Source organism: Geotrypetes seraphini, chromosome 17 (genome assembly GCF_902459505.1).
Source record: "Geotrypetes seraphini chromosome 17, aGeoSer1.1, whole genome shotgun sequence".
In the NCBI taxonomy this organism is placed as follows: domain Eukaryota; kingdom Metazoa; phylum Chordata; class Amphibia; order Gymnophiona; family Dermophiidae; genus Geotrypetes; species Geotrypetes seraphini.
In genome coordinates this window covers 8,673,086-8,697,428 of record NC_047100.1, presented here as the reverse complement: position 1 = coordinate 8,697,428, position 24,343 = coordinate 8,673,086, and the positions used below count along the sequence as shown (strand labels likewise).

Sequence of the window (24,343 nt, the reverse complement as noted above, 5' to 3'; positions counted from 1 at the left end):
GAATGTTTACGAAATGTTTTGCAAATGTAACTGTTTGTAGACCTGAAGACCCACCTAACCCTCAGGTCCCCAGCAAAGGTTTAAAAGCCCCGTTAAAAACCGATATAGCACTTATTTTTCTATCGCACCCAACAGCAGCTCCACCAAGCGGAGCAAAGGCCTCGTCTCGAGCCCCTTTCCCTAGGCGCACGCGCACCGCGGCAGCTGGCGGAAGTCCGGGCGCCCTGCGATGACGTCATTAGCAGCGGCCCGGGGGGAAGTCGGACGTTTAAGCGGGAGGATGGCCGTCGTGAGGGGTTTCTTGCGAGGGCTGACTGGGCCCGCGCTGCTGGGGCTCCATCGCCGCCGGTCCCTGCACGGCGCTCCCCGGAGTCTGGCTTACGCGAAGGAACTCTTCTTGGGCTCCATCGTCAAGGTGAGGCGCGACCTGCGGCTGGGCTAACTTTAAAAAAACAGAAAGAACTGGTTGGAGGTGCTCAAAGGTCACTATGTTCTATTTCATTCTTTTAGTTTTTTTAAATTTACACTTTCAATTTTAACCCTTTCAGGACCATAAGGATCGTAGGCCAATTTTTGTGGTTTTGACGACATTTTTATGGTAAAAAGGGCTTGCAGATGCCAAAAAATTGATTTTTTTTTTTGTGAAATATCATTATTTTTTTTTTAAAAAATCACACTTCTGGCTTATGGACAGTGTGGCAAGTGAATCTTCTCGTCAATCTGGCAACGACGCTAATGAATGAATGTCAGAACCAGTTTGTTTACATAAAGGCAGTATCATATGGAATCCGTACATATCAAATTTAGAACTGTAGACTATCCCAATCAAAATTTATAGGATTTTAAAGTTATGGGACAAATATGTCCCTTGGTCCTGAAAGGGTTAATTACCAGTGCTGTTTCTGGACGACACACCAATAGTACCCTCTCTCTTAGGCTTGCTTTTATGTCATTCTAATTTTAATCAACTGTGAACCGAGTTGAGCTCCTTCGGGAGATGAAGATTAGATCCGATTCTATACCAGTGTTGCCCAAGTTAGTCTTGGAGTAGCCAGTCAGGTTTTCAGGGTATCCACGGTTGAATATGCAGGACGAGATCTGCTTATAATGGAGGTGTTGTATGCAAATCAGTCTCATGTACAGTATAATCGTTTTGGATATCCTGAAAACCTGACCTGCAAGGGGACTGACTCCAGGACCAACTTTGGAAACACTGTTCTATACGATGGGTATATAACGGACTTCAATTGGCCCTTATAGTTCTGCTAAGTGCTGGTAGTTGAAAGGATTTAGTATTGATGAGGAGCAGAGGTTCCCAATCTTTTTTTGAGTATTGGGGGGGGTCAGTTTTTTTTTTTTTTTTAACACATTCAAAAGTTATGGGCATCCATGTCTTGTCCCCGCTAGTCTTGCTGTCCTCCACGACCCCACAAGTTCCAACCCATGCTCCTGCTCAACCTCATCCCATTATTTAGTCAATTCCAGGGCCCAGCCTTTCCAGATTTTCTCTCTCATATATCCCAGCATATCCGCCTTAGTCTTTCATCCTCACTACACTACCAGACTTTTTCTCCATAAACTGTCACCAGTAGTCTTTCTCTCTCGCAAGTCTCTTCCTAACCTAAGTTCATTCCCTTGATACCGTAGTGGTCAAAATTATTTTAGTATATATCCAAGTCGAAGCATGTCCATCCAAAGTATGAATTCCTTAACTAAGAATATTTATAATAAAATCAATTATGCTCACCAGGCTGCCTTCCTGTTCAGGGTCACTGCATTGACCTTGAGCAGATTGTTTAACCTTATAGCCCCTTTTACAAAGCCACAGTAGCGATGCTGCCATGGTAAATGGACTGAAGCCCATAGGACTTGAGCAGGTTTCAGTGCATTTACCATGACAGCATCGCTACTGCAGCTTTGTAAAAGGGGATTTTAAATTGTAAGCCCTTTGAGAGCAAGGAAATAGCTACTTTTTCTGCAACTGAAAAGATATGAATCCATATACATTCCACTTAACCAGTATATTAAAGAATTGAAGCCTGAAATCATAACATCATCTCATCATCTGTATATGAGAGGAAACTTAGCACATTCAGTTACCCATCTCTTTTCCTTACAATGAATATAATATATCCTGTACTCCTTCAGGTACATAAATCAGTTTTCACAATTATGTGCATCCTTCTCTGTTCGTTACCTTGTATAATACAAGGAGAACCCTTACAAACTCCGGTTTCTCAATACATGTTGTTTTCCATAATAACATTCAGTTAAGTTTTTAATGTTTGGTGGAATAAGCCATGTGAAGATAGCAATTGAAACTGATGGCCAAAGATAACATGGGCTTGTTTTTTTGTTTTAATTCTCTATTTATTGATTTATATACATACATGAAACATTATGTATTAGAATAAGAGCTCAGTTAGCCACCTAATTACTCCAAAGGAAATAGAAAACACAGGCCTAAAAATAACCCCTGAAAAATTATTATTTGCTCAAAACTCTTATTATAGCCCACATATGGGAGGGAGACAATTCACATCTTAGAGTGAATTATGAAAATAGAAATTAATGAAAATCAAATTTGTAGTGTTACTTCTTCAAATTATTTAAATGGATTTCTCTACTTGGGGTCAATTAGGATTGCCTCATACCGAGGTTCTAAGCATTGATATCCTCTTTCCTTCAAGAAAAAATTGCAGCTGGAAGGGTTCAAAAATACGTAAGAATTCTGATCCAAAAGGATCATACATTTGCAAGGATATCTAAGTTGAAATTTTGCTCCCAGTATTGCTTTAATTCAAGTAACCTCTTTTTCCTGGTCTGAGTTGTTTTCAAAACATCTGGGAATATGGAAATCTTGCTTCCTAAGAAGGTCACTTCTCTAAGTCTAAAAAATAGTCTTAGGAGGGCCTCCTTATCTTTATGGAACATGAGTGTCACCAGAACAGTCACATGACTAATGACCTCATTCTCTGAGGTTTCCAAAATATTTGTGATATTCATAGCATTTGAAGCCTCAGGTAGAACCCCTGAGGAAGAGGACGGTTTTTTTTTATATTGACAGAAGATATATTTTATGAAGTGGAGGCAGTCCATTCTCAAGGTATTTAAATACTTCTTTCAGGAGCTTGTAAAATAAATCTTTTGAAGACATTGTCAACATTCTAAGAAAGTTCAGAATCCTGAGGTTCGGTGACTTAGTATAATTCTCAAAGTTTTCCACTTTCCTAGCAAAGAGTATTCTGTCCTGGATTATAGATAATTGAGAAGATAGTAACCCCTGGACCTGCTGGTCTAAGTGGTCAACTTTTTCTCCCTGAGTGTTTACTTCCCCTTCAAGTTTGTCAAGTCTCTGAGCCTGAATATTAACCAGGGGAAGGGTAGGGAGTCCAATGCTGTCCATATTGACTCCAAGGTAAATATAGCAGGTCTTACCAGAGAAGGGACCATGGAAATCTGCCCTACTCCTGCTGACAACTCCGAACCCTTTTCTGCCCTCGATGACCCAGTCGGTTCAGATTGAGGCGTCGTCAAACCCTTGAGCTCTGCAGGTGATGCTGAAGCTCGTCCCTGCTCAGCTCCCGACGTCTCCCAATCTTGCGGCTGCAGAGGAGGCGCTGGTCCCACCGGACTTAGCGAAAGTTCGCTTCTGAGCACTGAAGACTCTCTCATATTCGGTGCAGCCGATTTGCTCCTGGGTGAAGAAGTAAAAAAAGTAGCGATAACCTCCTGCCACATCAAGGTAGGTTCAATCTGCCGGGCTGAAACAGCGATTCTTCCTCTCCTTTTAGGCATGTTTATTTTCAAGCTTTACCCTGCCGAAACGGGTAGGAATATAGTCAGCAGCAGGAGAGATTAACACGGCGTCCTCACTACACCGCCATCTTGGCTCTCTAAGGACTTGTTTTACCAATTGCAAATGAGCTTCTGGAATGTGCCACAAGGTCCAAGATTTTATATATTTATTTAAATCATTTTTATTGAGCACTAGCTGATGCCCCGGCGTTGCACGGGTATTTAATTATAGCAATAACACAGTAAATGGATTCAAATAAAGATACTTTATAGTGGTGAATGAAATTATTTTTTTACAGCTTTATAAAAAGTACAATATTCAAATTATAATGTGAAATATTTGACAAAATGAATACAATACAACTAACACAAAACTTGATTATAAACAACATTTTTAGTTTCACCTCCAGGAGCAAGAACATATAAATTCTTGGGTGAACCCACCCTTGAGCAAGCAACATAGAGTTGTCCATGGGAAAAACAGGGGGATCTTAAATCCACTCCACAGTACGTAATAGTCTGTCCCTGTGATTTGTTGATTGTGATAGAGAATGCAAGTCTCACTGGAATTTGCAATCTCTTAAACTGAAAAGGAAGATCTGTTGGAATAAGTGGCATCCAAAAGTTTCAGTATTGATTTAAACAACTCAATATGTGGAAACTCAAGTTGAAAAGTAACTCCATGCAGTTTTTTCCCGGTTCAGAATGGAACCTGTGTTCCTAGTTCAGCATATGTGAGTACTCATGTAATGTAATAACATTATGAACTGGGGTGCATGAAGGAAACAGTTACAAACACAGTTAGAACATACAAACTCTATATGTATGGTGTCCGTGGTAGAATAGAAACGATGTCCCTAGTGGTTATAGTGTCATAGAAAGTGTTTTATAGTTGGAATTACTGTGAGAATGGCAGCTTTTTACATTTTTTCCATTGACATGAATGGGTGAAATCTGATTTTCTGTTTGTAGCTCCGCCCACGTGTGCAGGTGGGCCGCGAGACCCCCAGAACATATCACCCCAGGTAGTGAGGGATCTGCATACCAAGTTTCGTTCAAATCGGTCAAGCCGTTTTTGAATTACTGTGAGAATGGCAGCTTTTTACATTTTTTCCATTGACATGAATGGGTGAAATCTGATTTTCTGTTTGTAGCTCCGCCCACGTGTGCAGGTGCGCCGCGAGACCCCCAGAACATATCATCCCAGTTAGTGAGGGATCTGCATACCAAGTTTCGTTCAAATCGGTCAAGCCGTTTTTGCGTGATCGCGGCACATACACACACACATACATGCACACCTCCGATTTTATATATATAGATACATAAGAACTAACAATACAAAAAAATAGCATTATAAATATCAAATATTAAGCTCAATCAATTTTCAATAACAACCATCAATCCCATCATATTAACCCACTCCCCCCACCCATCTAATCCCCCCTTCAATATCTATAACAGATGCATTGAACATATACAAAATCTAGCAATACAGAAAGAATATCATTGCAAACATCAAACATTAGGCTCAAACAATTTCCAATGTCAATCTCCAAATCTATCCTACCAACCCACATCCCTCACCCATCTAACCCCTTATCTAATATCCAAAACAGATGTATTTTAAATATTAACTAATTATATGAAGATTTTATATATTTAAAGGAGATACCATGAAATATCTTAAATAGGAGCAGCAGTAATTTGAACTGTATTTGGGCCTGAATTGGTAGCCAGTGGAGGACAAAGCCACGGTAGCGATTCCTGCACGACAAGTGACATGTAGCCCATTCAAGCCCAGATGTACAATATGCCAACACCACAGTAAAAATTATTATGGCGTGAGCAATTTTTTAACCCAATGGCTGATGCTCAGCACAAATAGCATGCAAACTATATGTACGCTATGTGTGCGGAGCAGCGCTGGTAAAAGGGGGAGGAACTATGCCTAGCACCTGTTCAGAAGAGCAGTCGCTAGACACAGCTCCTCCATATCCCTCCTGTCTAATTTATTTGCTGTTCTCCCTGCTTGCTGATCAGCACCGGTAGGACTCTCCAAAACAGCTGCAGCTTCAAGGCTTCTGCTGCTCAGCTGTTTGGAGCTTTCCCTATTGGCTCAGCGCCTGTACCTTTTAATTGCAAACATTTAGCAGGAAGAATGCCCACTCCTTCCTGCCGGCAGGACTACCTCTTCAGATGCACCGGACACAAGCCTAGAGCCCCATCTGGGGAGGAGGCCTAAGATGCCTGAACCAATCATGGTCTTAGGGCTCTCCCAGTACATCCCAGGGTGCATTTGGAAGGAGAAGGCCCACCATTTTGAAGAGGTGCGCCTGTTGGCAGGAGGAAATGGGAATATCCTGCTGAACTTAACAAAAAGGTACGAGGTTGGGAGGTGGCTGGCCCAGGCCCAGTGGCAGGAGGGAGGGAGTGGGCATCCCTCCTGATTTTTTTTTTTTTTAGTATGGGTTGGGGGAGATCAGAGGCATGCATGGAGGGAGGGGTCTTTTTTTTTTTTTTCTTTTTAATTTGCAGGGAGGTGGGGGGGTTCTGAGCTGTCAGGCTTTACTTTCCTCTATTAGCCTCTGAAAAAATGGCTATCTTCTTATATTAGTTTACCGGGATCAAATCTTTAAGTGTGCTGTAATCATATAAAGAACTGGTATGGAATATTTTCAAATTGTTTCAATGAATTATGAGTATGCCTCAGCCCCACCACTCCGCCGCTGTGCTAGCTTTTGACTGCGGCGAGATTTATGTGGCACTTCATCATTGGCCGCTCATAGTCATTTTAAATCTGCTAATTTTTTTTTTTTTGTATAGTTTTTTAATTCTTTTTTATGTGTATACCTATAAAACCATCTTAGCTGTAAGAATCAATTGTATTTAATTGTACTTAGCTTTAAGTAGCATAGCTAAATCCAGCCTGTATGGTGCGAAACATGTTGGGTTAAACTCCCCGGCTTTGGCTGGATTTAGCTATGCTACTTAAAGCTAAGTACAATTAAATACAATTGATTCTTACAGCTAAGATGGTTTTATAGGTATACACATAAAAAAGAATTAAAAAACTATACAAAAAAATAAAATTATCAGATTTAAAATGACTATGAGCGGCCAATGATGAAGTGCCACATAAATCTCGCCGCAGTCAAGAGCTAGCACAGCGGCGGAGTGGTGGGGCTGAGGCATACTCATAATTCATTGAAACGATTTGAAAATATTCCATACCGGTTTCTTTATATGATTACAGCAGGCTTTACTTTCCTGTCAGTGCCTAAGCCAATCAGTGCTCAGGCACTGACAGGAAAGTAATGATATGTCTTCTCAGACCCTGCTGAAAAATTTAGCCCGTAAGAAGTAGGCAAAAAGTTTAGAGCATTACACGGAGTACTCATAATAATACTAATGAGCTCCTTGTAATGCATTTGCATAGGGGTCTCGGTGGCTGCTACAACGATCGATAGCGGCCACAGAGAACCCTTTTGAGCATCGGGTTGAGAGAAACATTTTGTGCATCGGGCCTTTAGTTCCTATGGACTGCATTGCATTTCCTTGCCAGGACTCGCTGCCGTGGCTCTGTAAAAAGGGCTCAAAGTGTCATCCTAACCCATTTGGTTGAGGGTTTTCTTTTTAAATCACGCCCCCATCCCCCGGCAGTTTTCTTTTATCTCTGCTCCCCTAGCACTAGTTTCCCAACACTATTCCCTGGTTGTAGCTATGCCCAGCCATTTCCCCTTTTATTGTATGTACCTCCCCCCAGCCCATCTCTTCCTGCTGTAAAAATACAATCCATGAGCATAGACTGAGGCTTGTGCTGCAAACATTTGAACATTTATTTCCAAGGGGCATGGATAGATGGACTAAGCTTCTTATGAGCATTTAATTCTGGCTTTTAATTCTGGCACAGATGGACAGTTGCAAGTGCAACAAAAGGTCATGTTTTGGTCCTTCTGAAAGTTTAATCCATAGGAAAAGGGGCAGACAACATAAGTGCAGCAGGAGTGGAGCCGGCTGAGCTTTATGTTCTTTGGGATGGAAGGGGGGGCGACGGATGCAGTGGGAGCTCTTGTTCTGATCCCACTGTGAAAGTTTAATTCTGAGAGTAAAAGTTCCCCGTACAGCAGAAACCCGGGGCGGAGCACCCCTTTCTCTAGGCAGTGGGAAGGTGCACGGATCGGTTGCGGGCTGCCTGCACCTGACTGTTGGCTCTACTGGTTCCCCGCCCTGGAACAGGAAATTGACATCAGAGGGAGCAGTGGCTGGTGGAGCCGACAGCCACGCTCCGGCGGACCATGACCTGTGACCACTCCAGCACCCCTACAACTATTGCTACTACTATTAATTATTTCTATAGCTCTACCAGACGTATGCAGTACTGTACTGAGTCACAAAGAAGACAGTCCCTGCTCAAAAGAGCTTACAATCTAAACAGATAATTCGGACAAACAGGATGTGAACTCTGTATACCTGGGGCGGACTGCCCTGTCTTTCGTATGTCACTACTCTATAGAAAGCTATTTCAAGGGGTCTGGTGGTGGGCTTGATAGAATTGAGCGATGGGCTGGAGCTTCTCTCACTCTATTGTAGAGTATGATGAGAGCTGCACACGGGCATTACGATACAAAGGAGCATGGCAAGAGCATTATATTTTCTGGGAGCTTTGCAGGAGTATTGTATATCACTGAAACACAGCAGGAGCTGCAGGGACATTCCATTAGTATGGAGCAGACTGGTTCCATTCTATTCCTGTGACATATAAAAATTACTCTCGGTTACATTGATCTTTAGTATGTTAAAGTACATTTTAATTTATTCATGATATACTTAATCCAGTTTTAACCAAATTATATTGTTTGATTCTTAGGAGGAAGTGTTCCCATATCCAGAAATTACCAATGAAGAGCTGAATGAAATTAATCAGTTTGTGGGTCCAGTTGAAAAATTCTTCAATGAAGATGGTACAAATGTAGAATTAGTAGTATCAGAATGTTATGTTCTTTTTGGCTGTTATTCTTTTCAACTCAGGTCTTGTTTATTGTGTATGGACTCTTAATAATGCCCTTTTAGGAATGGTGAATCCAGGTTTGGCTCCATCTGGTGTTGGGGTGGAAGTATGGGGATGAACAAGATGTACTGTGCTTAGCCCGTAGGAGAAAAGTCAATGGCCACTACATTGGCTGAAATCTGTTGGCCAATAAATGTTGCTGATGAAGCATCTGAAGTAAGGTCAGGAAGGATTCCTTGAGCCACCTGGACATGTCATCTGGATGGAAATATGTGGTAGAGGCAGATAAGGGAGAAAGATAAACCAAAAATGCATTCTTGGCTACAATTAAAGGCATGTTTTAGGAGAGGAAGCCTGATATTTGTAAATGAAGGTTTTGTAGAATACACAGTCTAGGGATTTGTTTCCCCTGTTCACATTTTTCCCCTATTCCTAGTGTTCTTTGACTGGTCATCGTTTTAAATCTAACAACCTGGTGTTACCCTTATTAATGTGCATGCATCCCCATCTTCTGGGCTGTGAATACTGACTGCACCATCCTCAGCCCCCTTGTCCCAAATCCCCTCTGCTGTAAACAATAACTGCCTCTGAGAAAATGGCTATCTTCTTATATTAGTTTACCGGGATCAAATCTCTAAATGTACTATAATCATATAAAGAAACCGGTATGGAGTATTTTCAAATTGTTTCAATGAATTATGAGTATGCCTCAGCCGCACCACTCCACCGCTGTGCTAGCTCTTAACTGCGGCGAGATTTATGTGGCACTTCATCATTGGCCGCTCATAGTCATTTTAAACCTGCTAGTCTTGTTTTTTAATTCTTTTTTTGTATCTTTTTTATGTGTACCTATAAAACCATCTTAGCTGTAAGAATCAAATGTACTTAATTGTACTTAGCTTTAAGTAGCATAGCTAAATCCAGCCAACGCCGGGGAGTCTACTCTAGACACAGAATGAGTCGGATGACACGCTGCACCTCGGGAGACCCTTGACACAGCGCCTGTATGGTGCGAAACCTGTTGGGTTAAACTCCCCGGCGTTGGCTGGATTTAGCTATGCTACTTAAAGCTAAGTACAATTAAGTACATTTGATTCTTACAGCTAAGATGGTTTTATAGGTACACATAAAAAAGATACAAAAAAAGAATTAAAAAACAAGACTAGCAGATTTAAAATGACTATGAGCGGCCAATGATGAAGTGCCACATAAATCTCGCTGCAGTTAAGAGCTAGCACAGCGGTGGAGTGGTGGGGCTGAGGCATACTCATAATTCATTGAAACAATTTGAAAATACTCCATACCGGTTTCTTTATATGATTATAATAAACAATAACTGCAGCATCCTTGGCGCCAGTTGATTTGGGGATAAAGAAACCCCAGACAACTCGGTACAATATCGGGGAAAATTCTGGTTTTTAATGTAGAGATCAAAGAAACTTGATATATCAAACATATAGTGTGATAGCATGTAAACTTTGAACAGGGGTCATCACACTATATGTTGATAAAGAAGACAAGACATAAGATTGAATCAACGACCTTTTGCATAACAGTGTGCGTACAGTATTGCCACTTGTAAACCACTGGGCTGGTCCATATTATTTCTTCATTAAACAGATTTGTGGCATTCTTTTAAGTTATGAAATACTGGATATAAGCAGAGAGGACACCAAATTGTAGCTTTCAGACTTGTGTGTTTGTATGCATACTTAAAACCAATTCTTCTTTTTCTAGTGGACTCCAAGAAGATTGATCATGATGCAAAAATCCCTCCAGAAACTTTGGAAGGTTTGAAGAGCCTCGGTCTTTTTGGCATGCAGATCCCAGAAGAATATGGTGAGTGACTAAAGAGAATGCAGTACTCTCTGAAGGCAGTTTTTGCGTATGTTGTTTGTTTGGTTTTTTTAGTATTTATAGACCGCTATTTGATACATCTTCATAGTGGTTTACATAGTACTAAACAAAAAAGAAAAGAACAACATAATCAATAGGAAAGTAAAAATACAAAGAAAAATAATAGTAGCTTCCTATGTGCAATATTCAGACATGCACGTTACTATGAACATTTGTTACAGTGATTTTTCTGCCCAGATAAAGTAATAATAATAGTAGCTTTATTTATATCTTGTCAAACCTTTTCAGTTCAAGATGGTGTACAGTAAAGGAGAGGTACAATGTGGATACTGTGGGTACAGGTATCGATACAAGTATGGAGAATAGGGACTACATGAGTACAGGGATGTAGCGGCGTTGGCTTAGAGTGGGAGAGGGTGGGCCATGGAGTAATGAGATGCAAAGGGAGTGAGATGAGGGGAAGATGGGGTGTAATTAGTCTGGAAGGTGAGGTTGGAAGATCAGACAAACTTGTCGAAGAAGTGGGTTTTCAGGATTTTTCTTAAAGATTGGTGTGATGGCGAATTCAGGAGGAGGTTGCTTAGGGTATTGTTCCAAATGCCTGCTTGGAAGGACAGTGTGCTGTCTAGGAATCTTTTGTAGTGGCATCCCTTGGGAGTTGGGAACGAAAATAGTAATGTTTTGCGGGAAAGGCGGGGGTTGGCCTGTAGGACGAAGTGTTTCAGGAGGTAGGTGGGCGAGGTGCCAAATAGTGTCTTGTAGCATAGACATCTGAATTTGAAGATGATTCTGACCTCGATCGGTAGCCAGTGAAGTTTTCTGAAGTAGGGAATGATGTGGTCAGATTTTTTTCAGGCCAAAGATCAGCCGAACTGCTATGTTTTGGATCATTCTTTGTCTCCTAATGTTTTTTTTGTGGGATCCTAGGTAGATTATATTGCAATAGTCCAGTGAGCTTAGAATTAGAGATTGAACTAGCAGTCTAAACGATGCAAAGTCAAAGTAAGGTTTTAGCATGCATAATTTCCAAAGTAGGCTAAAGCATTTTTTGATTAAGAGGTTGGTATGGGCATCAAGTGTGAGTTGTTGGTTGATGGTGATGCCTAGGATTTTTATAGTGGGGTTCATTGGGAAGTTTCTTCCATCTAAGTTGATTGAAGAATCGATGGTTTTGTTTGTCGGGGTTGCCATGAAAAATTTGGTTTTTTTCTGGGTTTAGTTTAAGTTTGAAGTTGTTTGTCCATTGTGCTACCTGGTTGATTACTGATGATATGAAGACTCTAGTTTTGGTCGATAAGGTAGAGATGGGGATGATGCTTGTGATGTCGTCTGCATATTTGTAATATATATATGTAATATTTGAGGTTCAGCAGTACATAGTATTGAGCTACTTTGCACTTGATGTTCCTGCAGGCAGTGGAATGAAGGCAAACCCTTATATTCTGTAACGGTCCCCCAAAATTTGGACGCAGATCTGCATGAGTCTTTAACCATCAATTATTGGGCCTTCTGTTGCCTTCCACCATTCCACCATTTTGCTGTATTTATAAAATGCTGAATATTTGTGGTTAGTCGATTAAACGCTATTTAATCGTTCAGCGGCCATTTCTGGTCAGTTAAATAGCTTTGAATATTGGGAGGGTTTATGTAAGGTATGTAATTGTACTTATTTTTGCCTAAGTTTTATTGTAATTTGACATATGTTGTGGAAATTGCCTGGAGCAGGATGTTGATAAGTGCATAAGAAATGTAAGGTAAAAATAAATATGCCCTAATATAGGAGTCTTGAACTGACAAAAGAAATAGGATGACATTTAATATATTCTGAAATTGAAATATATAGTCACTGCTGTCTCTTCAAATGGTTGATTGCTTGACAGGAGGTAAATCACTTACACGCTGAAATCCTTGGAACTAGAATAAATGATGTTCGTCTGATTTTGGATGTTTTGCAAAAAAAAAAAAAAATTTAATATATATATATCCTATATAATAAAACTCTAAGCGCTGCATGTGCACTTAGAGTTTCGTGTTCCCTGCCGCTGTGGTGTGTGATCCGTGGCCAGATTCTATTTTAGAACGCAGCGGCAGGGAACACTCTGGAGCTTTCCCCCCTCACTCACTGTGAAAGAAACAGCTGTCGCCACCGCCGTTCCTTCTGCTCCCCTCTTTGGAGTGTCCAGTGCAGGCCAACGGGGTTCCTGGGATGGGAGGGAGAAGGACGCTGAAAGGAAATGGGGAAGAGAGAGTGGGGAGAAGACGCTGGCAGGGAAGAAGACAGAGATGCCAGACTATGGGGGAAGCGGAGGGAAGAAGATGGGTGCCAGACCAATTTGGAAGGGGGGAGAAAGGGAGGCACAGTAACAGAGCAAATGGAAGATGCAGAGAGAAGAGAGACAGTGGATGGAAGGAATTGAATGAGAACATGAGGAAAGCAGAAACCAGGCAACAAAGGTAGGAAAAAAAATTATATTTCTTTTTTTTTGCTTTAGGATAAAGTAGTATATTAGTTGTGTTGATAAAAATTTATAAACATTAGAGGCTCTGGTAGAAACCCGTTTACAAAGTATATATTCTTCCCAATTAATATTTCCAAATTAAAGTCTTTTTGCTTATTTGTAAATGGGTTTCTACCAGAGCCTTTAATTCAGTAGCATAATTAAATGAAATAACTATTTCTGTAGTTTATAGGGACGGGTGGGGATGGAGGGGATTCCTCGCGGGGACGGGTGGGGACGGAGGGATTCCTCGCGGGGACGGGTGGGATTCCTCACGGGGACGGGTAGGGACGAGTGGGACTTTGGCAGGGATGGGTAGGATTTCTGTCCCCGCGCAACTCTCTACTCTAGAACAGTGTTCTTCAACCAACTTTCCTGCCAGTTCACAGGGCCAGCACGTTCATCAGGCCCAAAACAGTGTTCTTCAACTGCCGGTCCATGGTGCGCTCAGTGCGGCGTTATCTTCGAGCGAGCTCCCTCTTCCTCACTGATTCAGTGCACAAAGCCACGGGCAGCGGCTCCTACGTGCGTCCTGTGCCTGAACCAGGCACATCAGAGGGAAGGCTTCCAGATGAGGTGTGAGGTGTGCAAGGAGCCACTGCCCACAGCTATGTGCACTGCATCAGTGAGGAAGAGGGAGACGGCCTGAAGATAGCACCAGGGGCGGCACAAAATGGCCAGGCGGGAGCAGGCCAGAAGGTAAGGCATAGCATAGAGGGAGGGAGACAACAATGGTAGAGGGGAATGATTTTATTTTTGAATTTAGTGATTGAATTATGTCAATTTTGAGAATTTACATCTGCTGCCAGTGTGCTTTGTGTAGTTTAATTTTGTGGTTAACCATTCTGTGTTGTTAATAAGATTATATTTTGTGTATCTATGAAAAATTAATGGAAAAAATAGTGTTACAATTAATACTATTATGGGGGCGGGGTCTGGGGTGGAGATTGGGTAGAGATGGGCAGGGTCTGGCCCACAACTTAGCCCAGTGTTCTTCAACCGCCGGTCCACAAAATAATTATTTTATTTCTACTGGTCCATAGGTATAAAAAGGTTGAAGAATACTGCTCTAGAATAGCTGAGTGGGGGAAAAATTTTCATTTTATTGCATAATTACTGTTGCAGTTTGGAAAGCACCCGCTTAGTCTGAACAGAAGATCTATAAATCACAGAAAATAAGATCTAGTTACAATGTGCTTCTTTGGTCTAGGTTCTTTCCTTACTGTATAGTCATACCAATAGTGTCTGTGTCCAAGATAAACAAGTGAAGCATTTTCTGGATAATTTCCAGGCCATGAAATGTTAATCTAAAATGGAAACTGGATGGCAGAGATCTGTGACTTTGAAAAAGTAACAAAATTTCTTTGTTTAACAGGCGGTCTCGGACTATCAAATACTATGTACGCGCGTCTGGGAGAAATTATTTCTCTTGATGGGTCTATTGCTGTTACTCTGGCAGCACATCAAGCAATTGGACTTAAGGTACTGCTGCTTTATTCGTGGGATGTATCAAAGTGCATTGGATTTCCATTCGGAATTTAGTAGTTTACGTGTGCAAAGTGCGATGCTGGAATCATAAGCCAGTATTTAAACATTGAAAGTGAAATTTGACTCATTTGTGACACCTATAGTTATTGCCTTTTTAATCATTACAGCAGTGATGTCAAGGATTTGATATACTGCCTTTTCTGTGAATACAATGAAAATGGTTTACATATATTATATGCAGGTACTTTTCTCTGTCCCTAGTGGGCTCACAGTCTTGTATGGTAAGCCTGGGTTCAAATCCCACAAATATTCCTTGTGAACTTGGGCAAGTTGCCTCACAATACAAACTTAGGGCCTCTTCTATTAAACTGCTCTAGCAGTTTCTAGCGCGGGGGAGCCGCACTGAATGGCCCGCGCTGTTCCCGATGCTCATAGAGCTCCTATGGGCCATTCAGTGCGGCTCCCCCGCGCTAGAAACTGCTAGAGCGGTTTAATAGATTATAAGTAAGCCCTCTGATAATATGGAAATACGTACAGTTTCTAAATAAAGTTTGTTATGAATTGCTACTGAAAAGGTGTGCATTTAAAAAAATTTGAGATCGGACATCCCACACAGATGAAATGTGTTAATTCTTGGTATGTCTTAAAAACATATTTCAGCATGTTTTCTGGAAGTCAGAGAAATTAACCTTGAATAAAAAATAAAAAAGAGGGGCTCAAATAAAAGCTTTCAGGTAGAAGTATAATAGAAAAAAAAATCAGGCTGAAATGTGAAGAGCAGGTTTCAAAAAACCAAATTTTTTTTTATCACTGTTAGCTTCATTTCCACCAGGTGTTTTAGTTTAATTGCATCTTTATAGTATTATATACTACTAATACAAAATAACTATCTGTTCTAAAGCAAAGAACAATAAAAATGTCCAGAAGCAGGGGTAAACTGACAGATCTAGGCAATAAGGCTCCTGGGCCTCCTCCTGCCCTGCTTGGAACCCTTCTCTCCCCCCTCCCCCAACAGCAATAAGGCTTCCCACCTGTTTCTGCTACAAAACGGTAGTAGCAGCATTTCCACCAAGCTCATGGCCTGCTCTCGACTTTGTCCCATCCTTGCAGAGCTAGGAAATTGTGTCAGAAGGGGATGAGACTAGTAGAGACACTAACCTTAGCCCAGTAGACAGAACTTGAACAGTCTTTGAGTATGCTGAGAAAAGTGAGATCCTGTTTCTACCAACAACATTTTGCTGTCCTTGTACAATCAATCGTTCTTTTGAGGTTGGATTATTGTAATTCTGTCTTTTTAATGTATTTTTCACTCCATAAGATGCACCTCACCATAAGACGCCCCCCAGATTATACTAATATATACCCAGCACCTTTAAATTCTGTCCCAGCCCTCCCTTCCCCCCCCCCCCCCGCAGTACCTTTAAATTGTGGAGATCTGGCTGTCTGCTGCTTGTTGGAGCCCAGGTCGCACAAGCGCGCTAATGCCTGGGCCCGTGACAACTTCCTAATTGTGCCGGTCGCTGGTGCTTCGCTGGACGGCTGCCTGCTGATTACCGGCATGTCGGGGCCAGTAGAGCAACAAACGCGCCACTTCTGAATGACTGCCTCAGTTCTCGTGAAGAGCTAGTGAGAACTGAGGCAGCCGTTCAGAAGTGGCCGCGCCCATGCAGCAGCGCACGTGCCGCTGGCCCCGACAAGCAGCAGGCAGCTGTCCACTGACCTCCAAAATTTAAAGGTACCACTGGGGGGATGGAGGTGGGGGGTGGTATATTCACTTCATAAGACACACCCTTATTTCTACCCACTTTTTTGGGGGGGTAAAAGTGTGTCTTGTGGAGTGAAAAATACGGTAAATGTCTTGGCTACCAGGACATCTAACTTTATACCCCATTTTCAATCAGAAAAACACCCATGTTGAAAACGTCCTAATACTGACCATTTGGATACGGGAGGGGTCAGCATAGTAATGGACAGAGCAATGGGACACCTTAGGAGGGTAGAGTGCCCTTTTATAATTCAGGGTGAGCCCTCCAAAAACCTACTATATCCTCCTGTGTACCACTCCAGTAGCACCTATATGGCAGTATAGTAGGCTTTGGATGGGCTCACACATTCTACCATAAATGTAGTGGTTAGAGTGGCTTATGTTCCTGGGTCCTCCTCTCTATGGTTCACTAGCCCACCCACCAGGCTACTTAAAACACCCGTATGCTGCTCTACTAGGCTTCCGCATACCAGATGCTGCTGTTTTAGATACAGGTATGTACCTTTTTCTCAATTTTGTGTGGAGGGTATCTTACTTTGATGCATGCATTGATCATCTGATCAGTTTGGGCACCTTTGTGGCCCTTCTAAAACAGGTCTAGTTCCAAATGTGTGAGTTCTGTCCAGGATGTCTTGCAAAATGTTTGATTATTGCTGCAAGATGTTCATGTCCAACCCGCCCTTGAGACCAGCCAAAGTCCACCCATAACATGCCTCCTCCATGCCCATCTCATGCTCTGGACGTACAGAGGATGGAACACCCCGCTAGACATACAGAAAGACAGTTTGAGCTAGGCACCTACTTTTTACAGAATTGGGTTTTTTTTGTTAAAACGCCTAACTTTCAATTAAGTCCAGTTAAAGCCGATTGAGTGCCAATATTGGCACTGTTTAAGCCTATTGATCCATTAAGGTAGATGCCGATTTCGGTGCTTAACTTTAGACAGACTTTACAGAATTAGGATTTAACTGGATAATAACACTGAATAGACAGATTTATTTAAATGCTAGCCAAAGCAATTAAAAAAAACCCAATGTCCACAGTGGCTGAATGTTGACCAAACCTCATTTTTTTCTTATCTTGTATTCCCATGAAAAGAAATGAGTCTATTGAGGACAGAAGTCTTATAAAGAACAACATTTTTAATTCTCTCAGATATAGATGGTGGTTTTCCAGTGCTGTAATAAATGAAGAGGTGTAGTGGATATAATTTAAATTTTATTCTGAGCTTATAAATCTCTGTTTTGTCAAGTGTAATTCATAACAGGATTCTTCACGTTAAATATTTTGTCTTTCCTTGTTCTAGGGTATCCTGATTGCAGGCACTGATGAACAAAAAGCCAAGTACCTTCCCAAACTTGCATCTGGGGAACATGTGGCAGCCTTCTGTCTTACAGAACCAGGGAGGTATCTTCACTTAAGTGTGTAGAAGCTGGCAGTTTATTTGTATTTTCTAAGGACATACCCATTCTAGGTCATTCTCAACTTGTAAAAATACCTAGAAAATAGGATTTACGTTGGTTTGTTCCCCTGCAAATAAGATGGATGTGATGGCATTGCCAGCAGTGCCATAGTAGGGGGGGAGGCGGTCTGCCCCGGCGCCATCTTGGTGGAGGCACCAGCTCCTGTTCTCCTCTCCAACCCCCCTCCCTCCTTCCTTGCCCCCACTACCATGTATGCGTACCCCTTCTCTTCCCCCCATACCTCTTTAATGTTCCCAGTGCGAGCAGCAACCCCAGCCTGCTACTTGTGCCAGCGTTGGCTCTTCCTCTGACTTCACTTCCTGGACCCGCACTTAATGTACAAACTCCTGTGTTTATATAACAGAATGAAAGATTAGGTTTTTACCTAGATAAATCTCCTTTCTCTTTTAGAATTTTGAGCTATATTTAATGAAGGGTATAAAAATTGTATGCCTGTCAGTCAAAACCACAGAATTACTCTGATCTCATGAGGCTGCAGAGTAATGTAGTGAAAATTGCTCAACGCATAGGGTATGACCTCTCTGGAGTGCAGAAAAGGTGCCTCTCTCCTATTGTGCTGCAACTGGGATGCAAGTTTGAAATTTTTTTTTTTTATTGCAGCAGTTCTGGTATCTTCTTTGTATGTCAACTGTGATTTAAATGATTAGTCAAAATTGTGCCCTTTGTACTAATGTTGGTGTATGTGAGAACGGCGAAGCCCTTGTATTATAAGATTAATAATCCCCCCAAGGCTTCCATTGTGAAGCATTGCCCTTCTGAGTAACAGCTTGCCTTTACTGCGTATGAACGTGGGAGGGAGGGGGGAATTGTAACCCTCTAAAATTAGTATCGTGTCACTTGGCTTAAAATCCGGTGTGTTGCCTTATAAAGCTTAAAATTACCATCAATGGTACATACACCGATACAACATTTTGGTGCTTTTTATTTATGTTTAAATGTATGTATTGAATGAAAAAGTTCAAGACAAGATGCCAAACAAAATATAACAATTTTCTTTTATATATACACCAGCTATATTCCCCCTACCCATCCTCCCACCCCCTCCCAAACAAACAAGAGTGAGCATATAAATGAAAAGAAAAAGAGTTGGCTGCAAATTTTCAATAGTCTGCTATGAGCATGTGGGGTGAGATCCATCCAAAAATGTTCCCAAATTGAACAAAAACAACATCCTTCCGTAGTGTCCAGGTCCCCAAACTCCAAAGAGGCATGAATGATCATCAGCGACCTCCACTGACTATAATTCGGTGGGTCTGCAGACAATACCACTTCAGCCACAAATGCAGATAATCCTTTGGGTTTGGGAGCCCCTATTGTGTCGGAGTCCATCGCCTACTCCAAATGGCGAAAACAAACTGCTCCAAATGGTTCCAAAACTGGACAATAGATGGGCAAGCCCAAAGCATATGTCCCAGTGATGCATAAGGCTGAGAACACTTCGGACAGTCGAGATGAAGTGATGCCCATCCAATAGACTCGCATTGGTGTAATATAAAGATGTAAAATAATTTTAAGTTGTAATTCCAGTAAACAATATTAGCAGAAAGTTTTCTTGAAGACATTAGCGCACGTTGAAGGTGTTGTGCAGATAAAGAGCAGTGAAGATCATCCGCCCATGTGTCGCCAAAATCTCCAAATGAAGGCCAGGTTGACACTCCGATAGGCCCACTTGATGAAAGTGTAAAGGAATATGTTGTTGAGCAGAAAGGCTAAACATTTCCGAAATTGCTTCCTGACACGTTTCTGTTAAATGACAAGCTGGTAAAGAACGGACATAATGGCAGACGATAATATGCAAAAATATCCATTTCCAGGAGGCCATAAGTCCGTTGTAAATTAGTTAAGGAGGCCAACTGATAAAAGGTATGGAAAATTTTCCATACGCTGACAGGTTAAAAATGCTGGGGCTGTTCTCCCTGGAGAAGAGGAGACTTAGAGGGGACATGATAGAAACCTTCAAAATCCTGAAGGGCATAGAGAAAGTGGACAAGGACAGATTCTTCAAACTGTGGGGAACCACAAGCACTAGGGGTCACTCAGAGAAATTGAAAGGGGACAGGTTTAAAACAAATGCTAGGAAGTTCTTTTTTACCCAGAGGGTGGTGGACACATGGAACGCGCTTCCGGAGGAAGTGATAGGCCAGAGCACAGTACAGGGGTTCAAGAAGGGTTTGGATAGGTTCCTGGAGGATAAAGGGATAGAGGGGTACAGATAGAACTTGAGGTAGGTTATAAAAGTGGTCAGAAACCACTTCACAGGTCGCGGACCTGATGGGCCGCCGCGGGAGCGGACCGCTGGGCGAGATGGACCTCGGTCTGACCCAGTGGAGGCAACTTCTTATGTTCTTATGTAACTGTCCAGATTCTGTAAACAGGTGAAATAGATGTCATAAACGGACCCAAAGGGGATTATGTTAAGGTGAGACCTGTAGCCCCAGTAAAAAATTACAGTTCCCCTGAATTGGGAAAAAAGGTGAAACAGCTGGGGACAGTTTGGTGCTTTTTATTTGTAATTTAAAATTTGCTGTTGTCTGTTTTGTAGCAAGAACATCATAGTTAAAGTGGTAGCATTTATATCATTTGTACTGTATGAAATTGCCATTGCTGTGGAATTACTATGGTTTGTCAACTTTATATGCATAGTCGCTATGTCATTTCATTAGCTGTTTATTCCTTAAATATTGATGTAAATACTCCTGGCACTTGCCTTGTATGGGGTTGTAGAACATTGATGGTAGATCATTGAAGGCACATGATAAACGAATTGGGGTATTCAAGTCAGGGAAATCACAATTGCAGTTATTTTCCCATTCTTAACTTTATTTTTTTAAAATCTTTTTCTTTTAAGTGGAAGTGATGCTGCCTCCATACAGACAAGAGCAACTGCAACAGCAGATGGAAAACACTTCTTATTGAATGGTTCCAAGGTATTTGTGAGAAAATGGACATTTAAAAAAAAACTGTATTCATTGCACACCTATGTAGAATTTAGAAAAGTGACTTTAAATACTAACACCACTTTTATATCAAGCCAAAATTCAGTTTTAAGTTGTGAAATGCGCTACTTTCCCTTGAAATTCATAGACATGCCAGACCAAATTCTGTAAAAGATGTCTAACTTTAGGTGTCCACAATGTGGACGTCCATCGACCTAGGCATCCAAATAAATGGATAATAAGTCCAATTTATGATTTTAGCATGCATTAATTGGAACTTAGACGTCTAAACATTGGATGCAATTTTACAAACAGATGTCCACAATTTCGTGGATGCCCATTGGAAAAAGCTGCACCTAAAAAATAGGTGTGATGTGGGAGTGGCTTCGATTTGGACATCCATTTAGAGAATTGCATGCTGCTCAGCGCTCGAACGTGTCTCCCTAATGCCTAAAATGTAGGCGTTGCAAAACTAAGTCTACTTTTGAGTGTAAGCTGGGCACTAGGTAGATGCGAGTTAGGTGGGCGTCACTTAGGCGTGCCATAGGCATCCATTTATAGGTGAAAGGGGCTTTTATTTTTGGGGTATAGAGGACTCCAGGTTGATATTAAGCTCAAAATATGTTTAGTAATGCATTACTCAAGCAAAGCACATGAAAAAAAATTTATATATATAAATTATTAAACATCTGTATAGCATACTAAACCTCATTGCCAATAAGTTAAGAACATAAAAGGAAATACACTACACACAATAGCTGCAATAGTTCAGAGGGACATTGATGCACAATCTTGACATCATTGTGACATCATCAATATGCACCTAGATGGCAGAATGTAGGTGCGATTCTTGTCGCAGGTAGGTGCCATAAATGTAGGTTTATAACCATGGCTTATGTTCTGGCGATTACTTTTAAAATTGCTGCAATTCTGCAAATGGCACCATAACATGATTGATACGTGAACAGTGCCGCTTTTGTAGGTGGACGTTGATAATGGCACCATTTGCAGAATTTGGTCCCAAGTTTTCTTCATTGATACACCATACATTGGAGATGTAAGAACCATTGTCATGGTTCACCTTCCAGATATGGTGATGACACCTCCCTTGCATCAGAATCTTCATCGCCGGGGAAACGTCATTTCTACACTGATCGCTCTCTGCTGCATTGACAGCCTTCTAGATCCTCAACGTCTCCTATATCTTGACAGGCTATACCACAAGCTGCCTCTAAACCAACTTCCAAGCCTGCACTGATACCTTTCCTGTAAGAGATCTGGGCTATGATGAAAGATGAACTTTCAGGGCTACTGCTTAAGCAGTTCACAAAGGCTTGCAGGACGCTTGCATCAGCCTCAGCCCAGCCTATGATCTCAATTGCTCCTTACTGACCTTGCCAAGTTTGTTATCCTGTACAACTGGAACTAGCATCCATAGAGCCATGGTGTTTAGATCCTTCTCTGACTCTCGTTATGCAAAGCAGGTGATCCCTCCTTCACACTGGCTCCCGCTCTCTCGTCCTGACAGAGTCGTTCTTTATAACATAGGTGTAGTCTCTTTGAACTTTATACAAGATGTATTCAGAATAACATAGTAACATAGTAGATGACGGCAGATAAAGACCCGAATGGTCCATCCAGTCTGCCCAACCTGATTCAATTTAAATAATTTTTTTTTTTTTCTTCTTAGCTATTTCTGGGCAAGAATCCAAAGTTTTACCCGGTACTGTGCTTGGGTTCCAACTGCCGAAATCTCTGTTAAGACTTACTCCAGCCCATCTACACCCTCCCAGCCATTGAAGCCCTCCCCTGCCCATCCTCCACCAAACGGCCATACACAGACACAGACCGTGCAAGTCTGCCCAGTAACTGGCCTTAGTTCAATATTTAATATTATTTTCTGATTCTAAATCTTCTGTGTTCATCCCACGCTTCTTTGAACTCAGTCACAGTTTTACTCTCCACCACCTCTCTCGGGAGCGCATTCCAGGCATCCACCACCCTCTCCGTAAAGTAGAATTTCCTAACATTGCCCCTGAATCTACCACCCCTCAACCTCAAATTATGTCCTCTGGTTTTACCATTTTCCTTTCTCTGGAAAAGATTTTGTTCTACGTTAATACCCTTCAAGTATTTGAACGTCTGAATCATATCTCCCCTGTCTCTCCTTTCCTCTAGGGAATACATATTCAGGGCTTCCAGTCTCTCCTCATACGTCTTCTGGCGCAAGCCTCCTATCATTTTCGTCGCCCTCCTCTGGACCGCCTCAAGTCTTCTTACGTCTTTCGCCAGATACGGTCTCCAAAACTGAACACAATACTCCAAGTGGGGCCTCACCAATGACCTGTACAGGGGCATCAACACCTTCTTCCTTCTACTGACTACGCCTCTCTTTATACAGCCCAGAATCCTTCTGGCAGCAGCCACTGCCTTGTCACACTGTTTTTTCGCCTTTAGATCTTCGGACACTATCACCCCAAGATCCCTCTCCCCGTCCGTGCATATCAGCTTCTCTCCTCCCAGCATATACGGTTCCTTCCTATTATTAATCCCCAAATGCATTACTCTGCATTTCTTTGCATTGAATTTTAGTTGCCAAGCATTAGACCATTCCTCTAACTTTTGCAGATCCTTTTTCATATTCTCCACTCCCTCTTCGGTGTCTACTCTGATACAAATCTTGGTATCATCTGCAAAAAGGCACACTTTTCCTTCTAACCCTTCAGCAATGTCACTTACATACATATTGAACAGGATTGGCCCCAGCACCGAACCCTGAGGGACTCCACTAGTCACCTTTCCTTCCTTCGAGCGACTTCCATTAATCACCACCCTCTGGCGTCTGTCCGACAGCCAGTTTCTGACCCAGTTCACCACTTTGGGTCCTAACTTCAGCCCTTCAAGTTTGTTCAACAGCCTCCTATGAGGAACTGTATCAAAGGCTTTGCTGAAATCCAAGTAAATTACATCTAGCATATGCCCTCGATCCAGCTCTCTGGTCACCCAATCAAAAAATTCAATCAGGTTCGTTTGGCACGATTTACCTTTTGTAAAGCCATGTTGCTTCGGATCCTGTAACCCATTAGATTCAAGGAAATACACTTCCATTATTTTTCCAACAACTGAAGTGAGGCTCACCAGCCTGTAGTTTCCTGCTTCATCCCTGTGACCATTTTTATGAATAGGGACCACATCCGCAGTTTCTAAAATACCATCCACACAAAAATGTTTCCATTTTAAATGATTTAGTTAACCCTTCTAAGTGCTGTCTTCTGTTCTAGAGCACCTCCTCTGTCTTCTGTTCTAGAGCACCTCCTCTGTCTTTCTAATTCTAGACTAAATCTAACTCAGTAAGAGTTCTTAGTGTAATTACTGTTCCACTCAAGGATTAATGGTAAACCAATATCTGTTTATCCTTTAGTAGTTTGGTCTGTGGAAAGTTTATTTTATACCAAATGGGTCTAGTATGATTTGTTGCGGCCACTTCAGCATGACCATTTTCTCATGGC

General features: G+C 41.8%; 1 protein-coding gene across 1 annotated transcript in view; it reads left to right on the top strand.

The window, feature by feature from the left end:
- The first annotated feature begins 224 nt into the window (after window positions 1–224).
- The window catches only part of ACAD9 (acyl-CoA dehydrogenase family member 9), an 84,248-nt gene continuing 60,129 nt past the window's right edge, over window positions 225–24,343 (top strand). Inside the window, exons 1-6 of the mRNA XM_033926152.1 lie at window positions 225–415; window positions 8,666–8,759; window positions 10,544–10,645; window positions 14,537–14,643; window positions 17,721–17,821; window positions 20,747–20,825. Of these exons, the coding sequence (XP_033782043.1) occupies window positions 230–415; window positions 8,666–8,759; window positions 10,544–10,645; window positions 14,537–14,643; window positions 17,721–17,821; window positions 20,747–20,825 (669 nt within the window). The 5' untranslated portion in view covers window positions 225–229. The remainder of the gene's footprint in view (window positions 416–8,665; window positions 8,760–10,543; window positions 10,646–14,536; window positions 14,644–17,720; window positions 17,822–20,746; window positions 20,826–24,343) is intronic.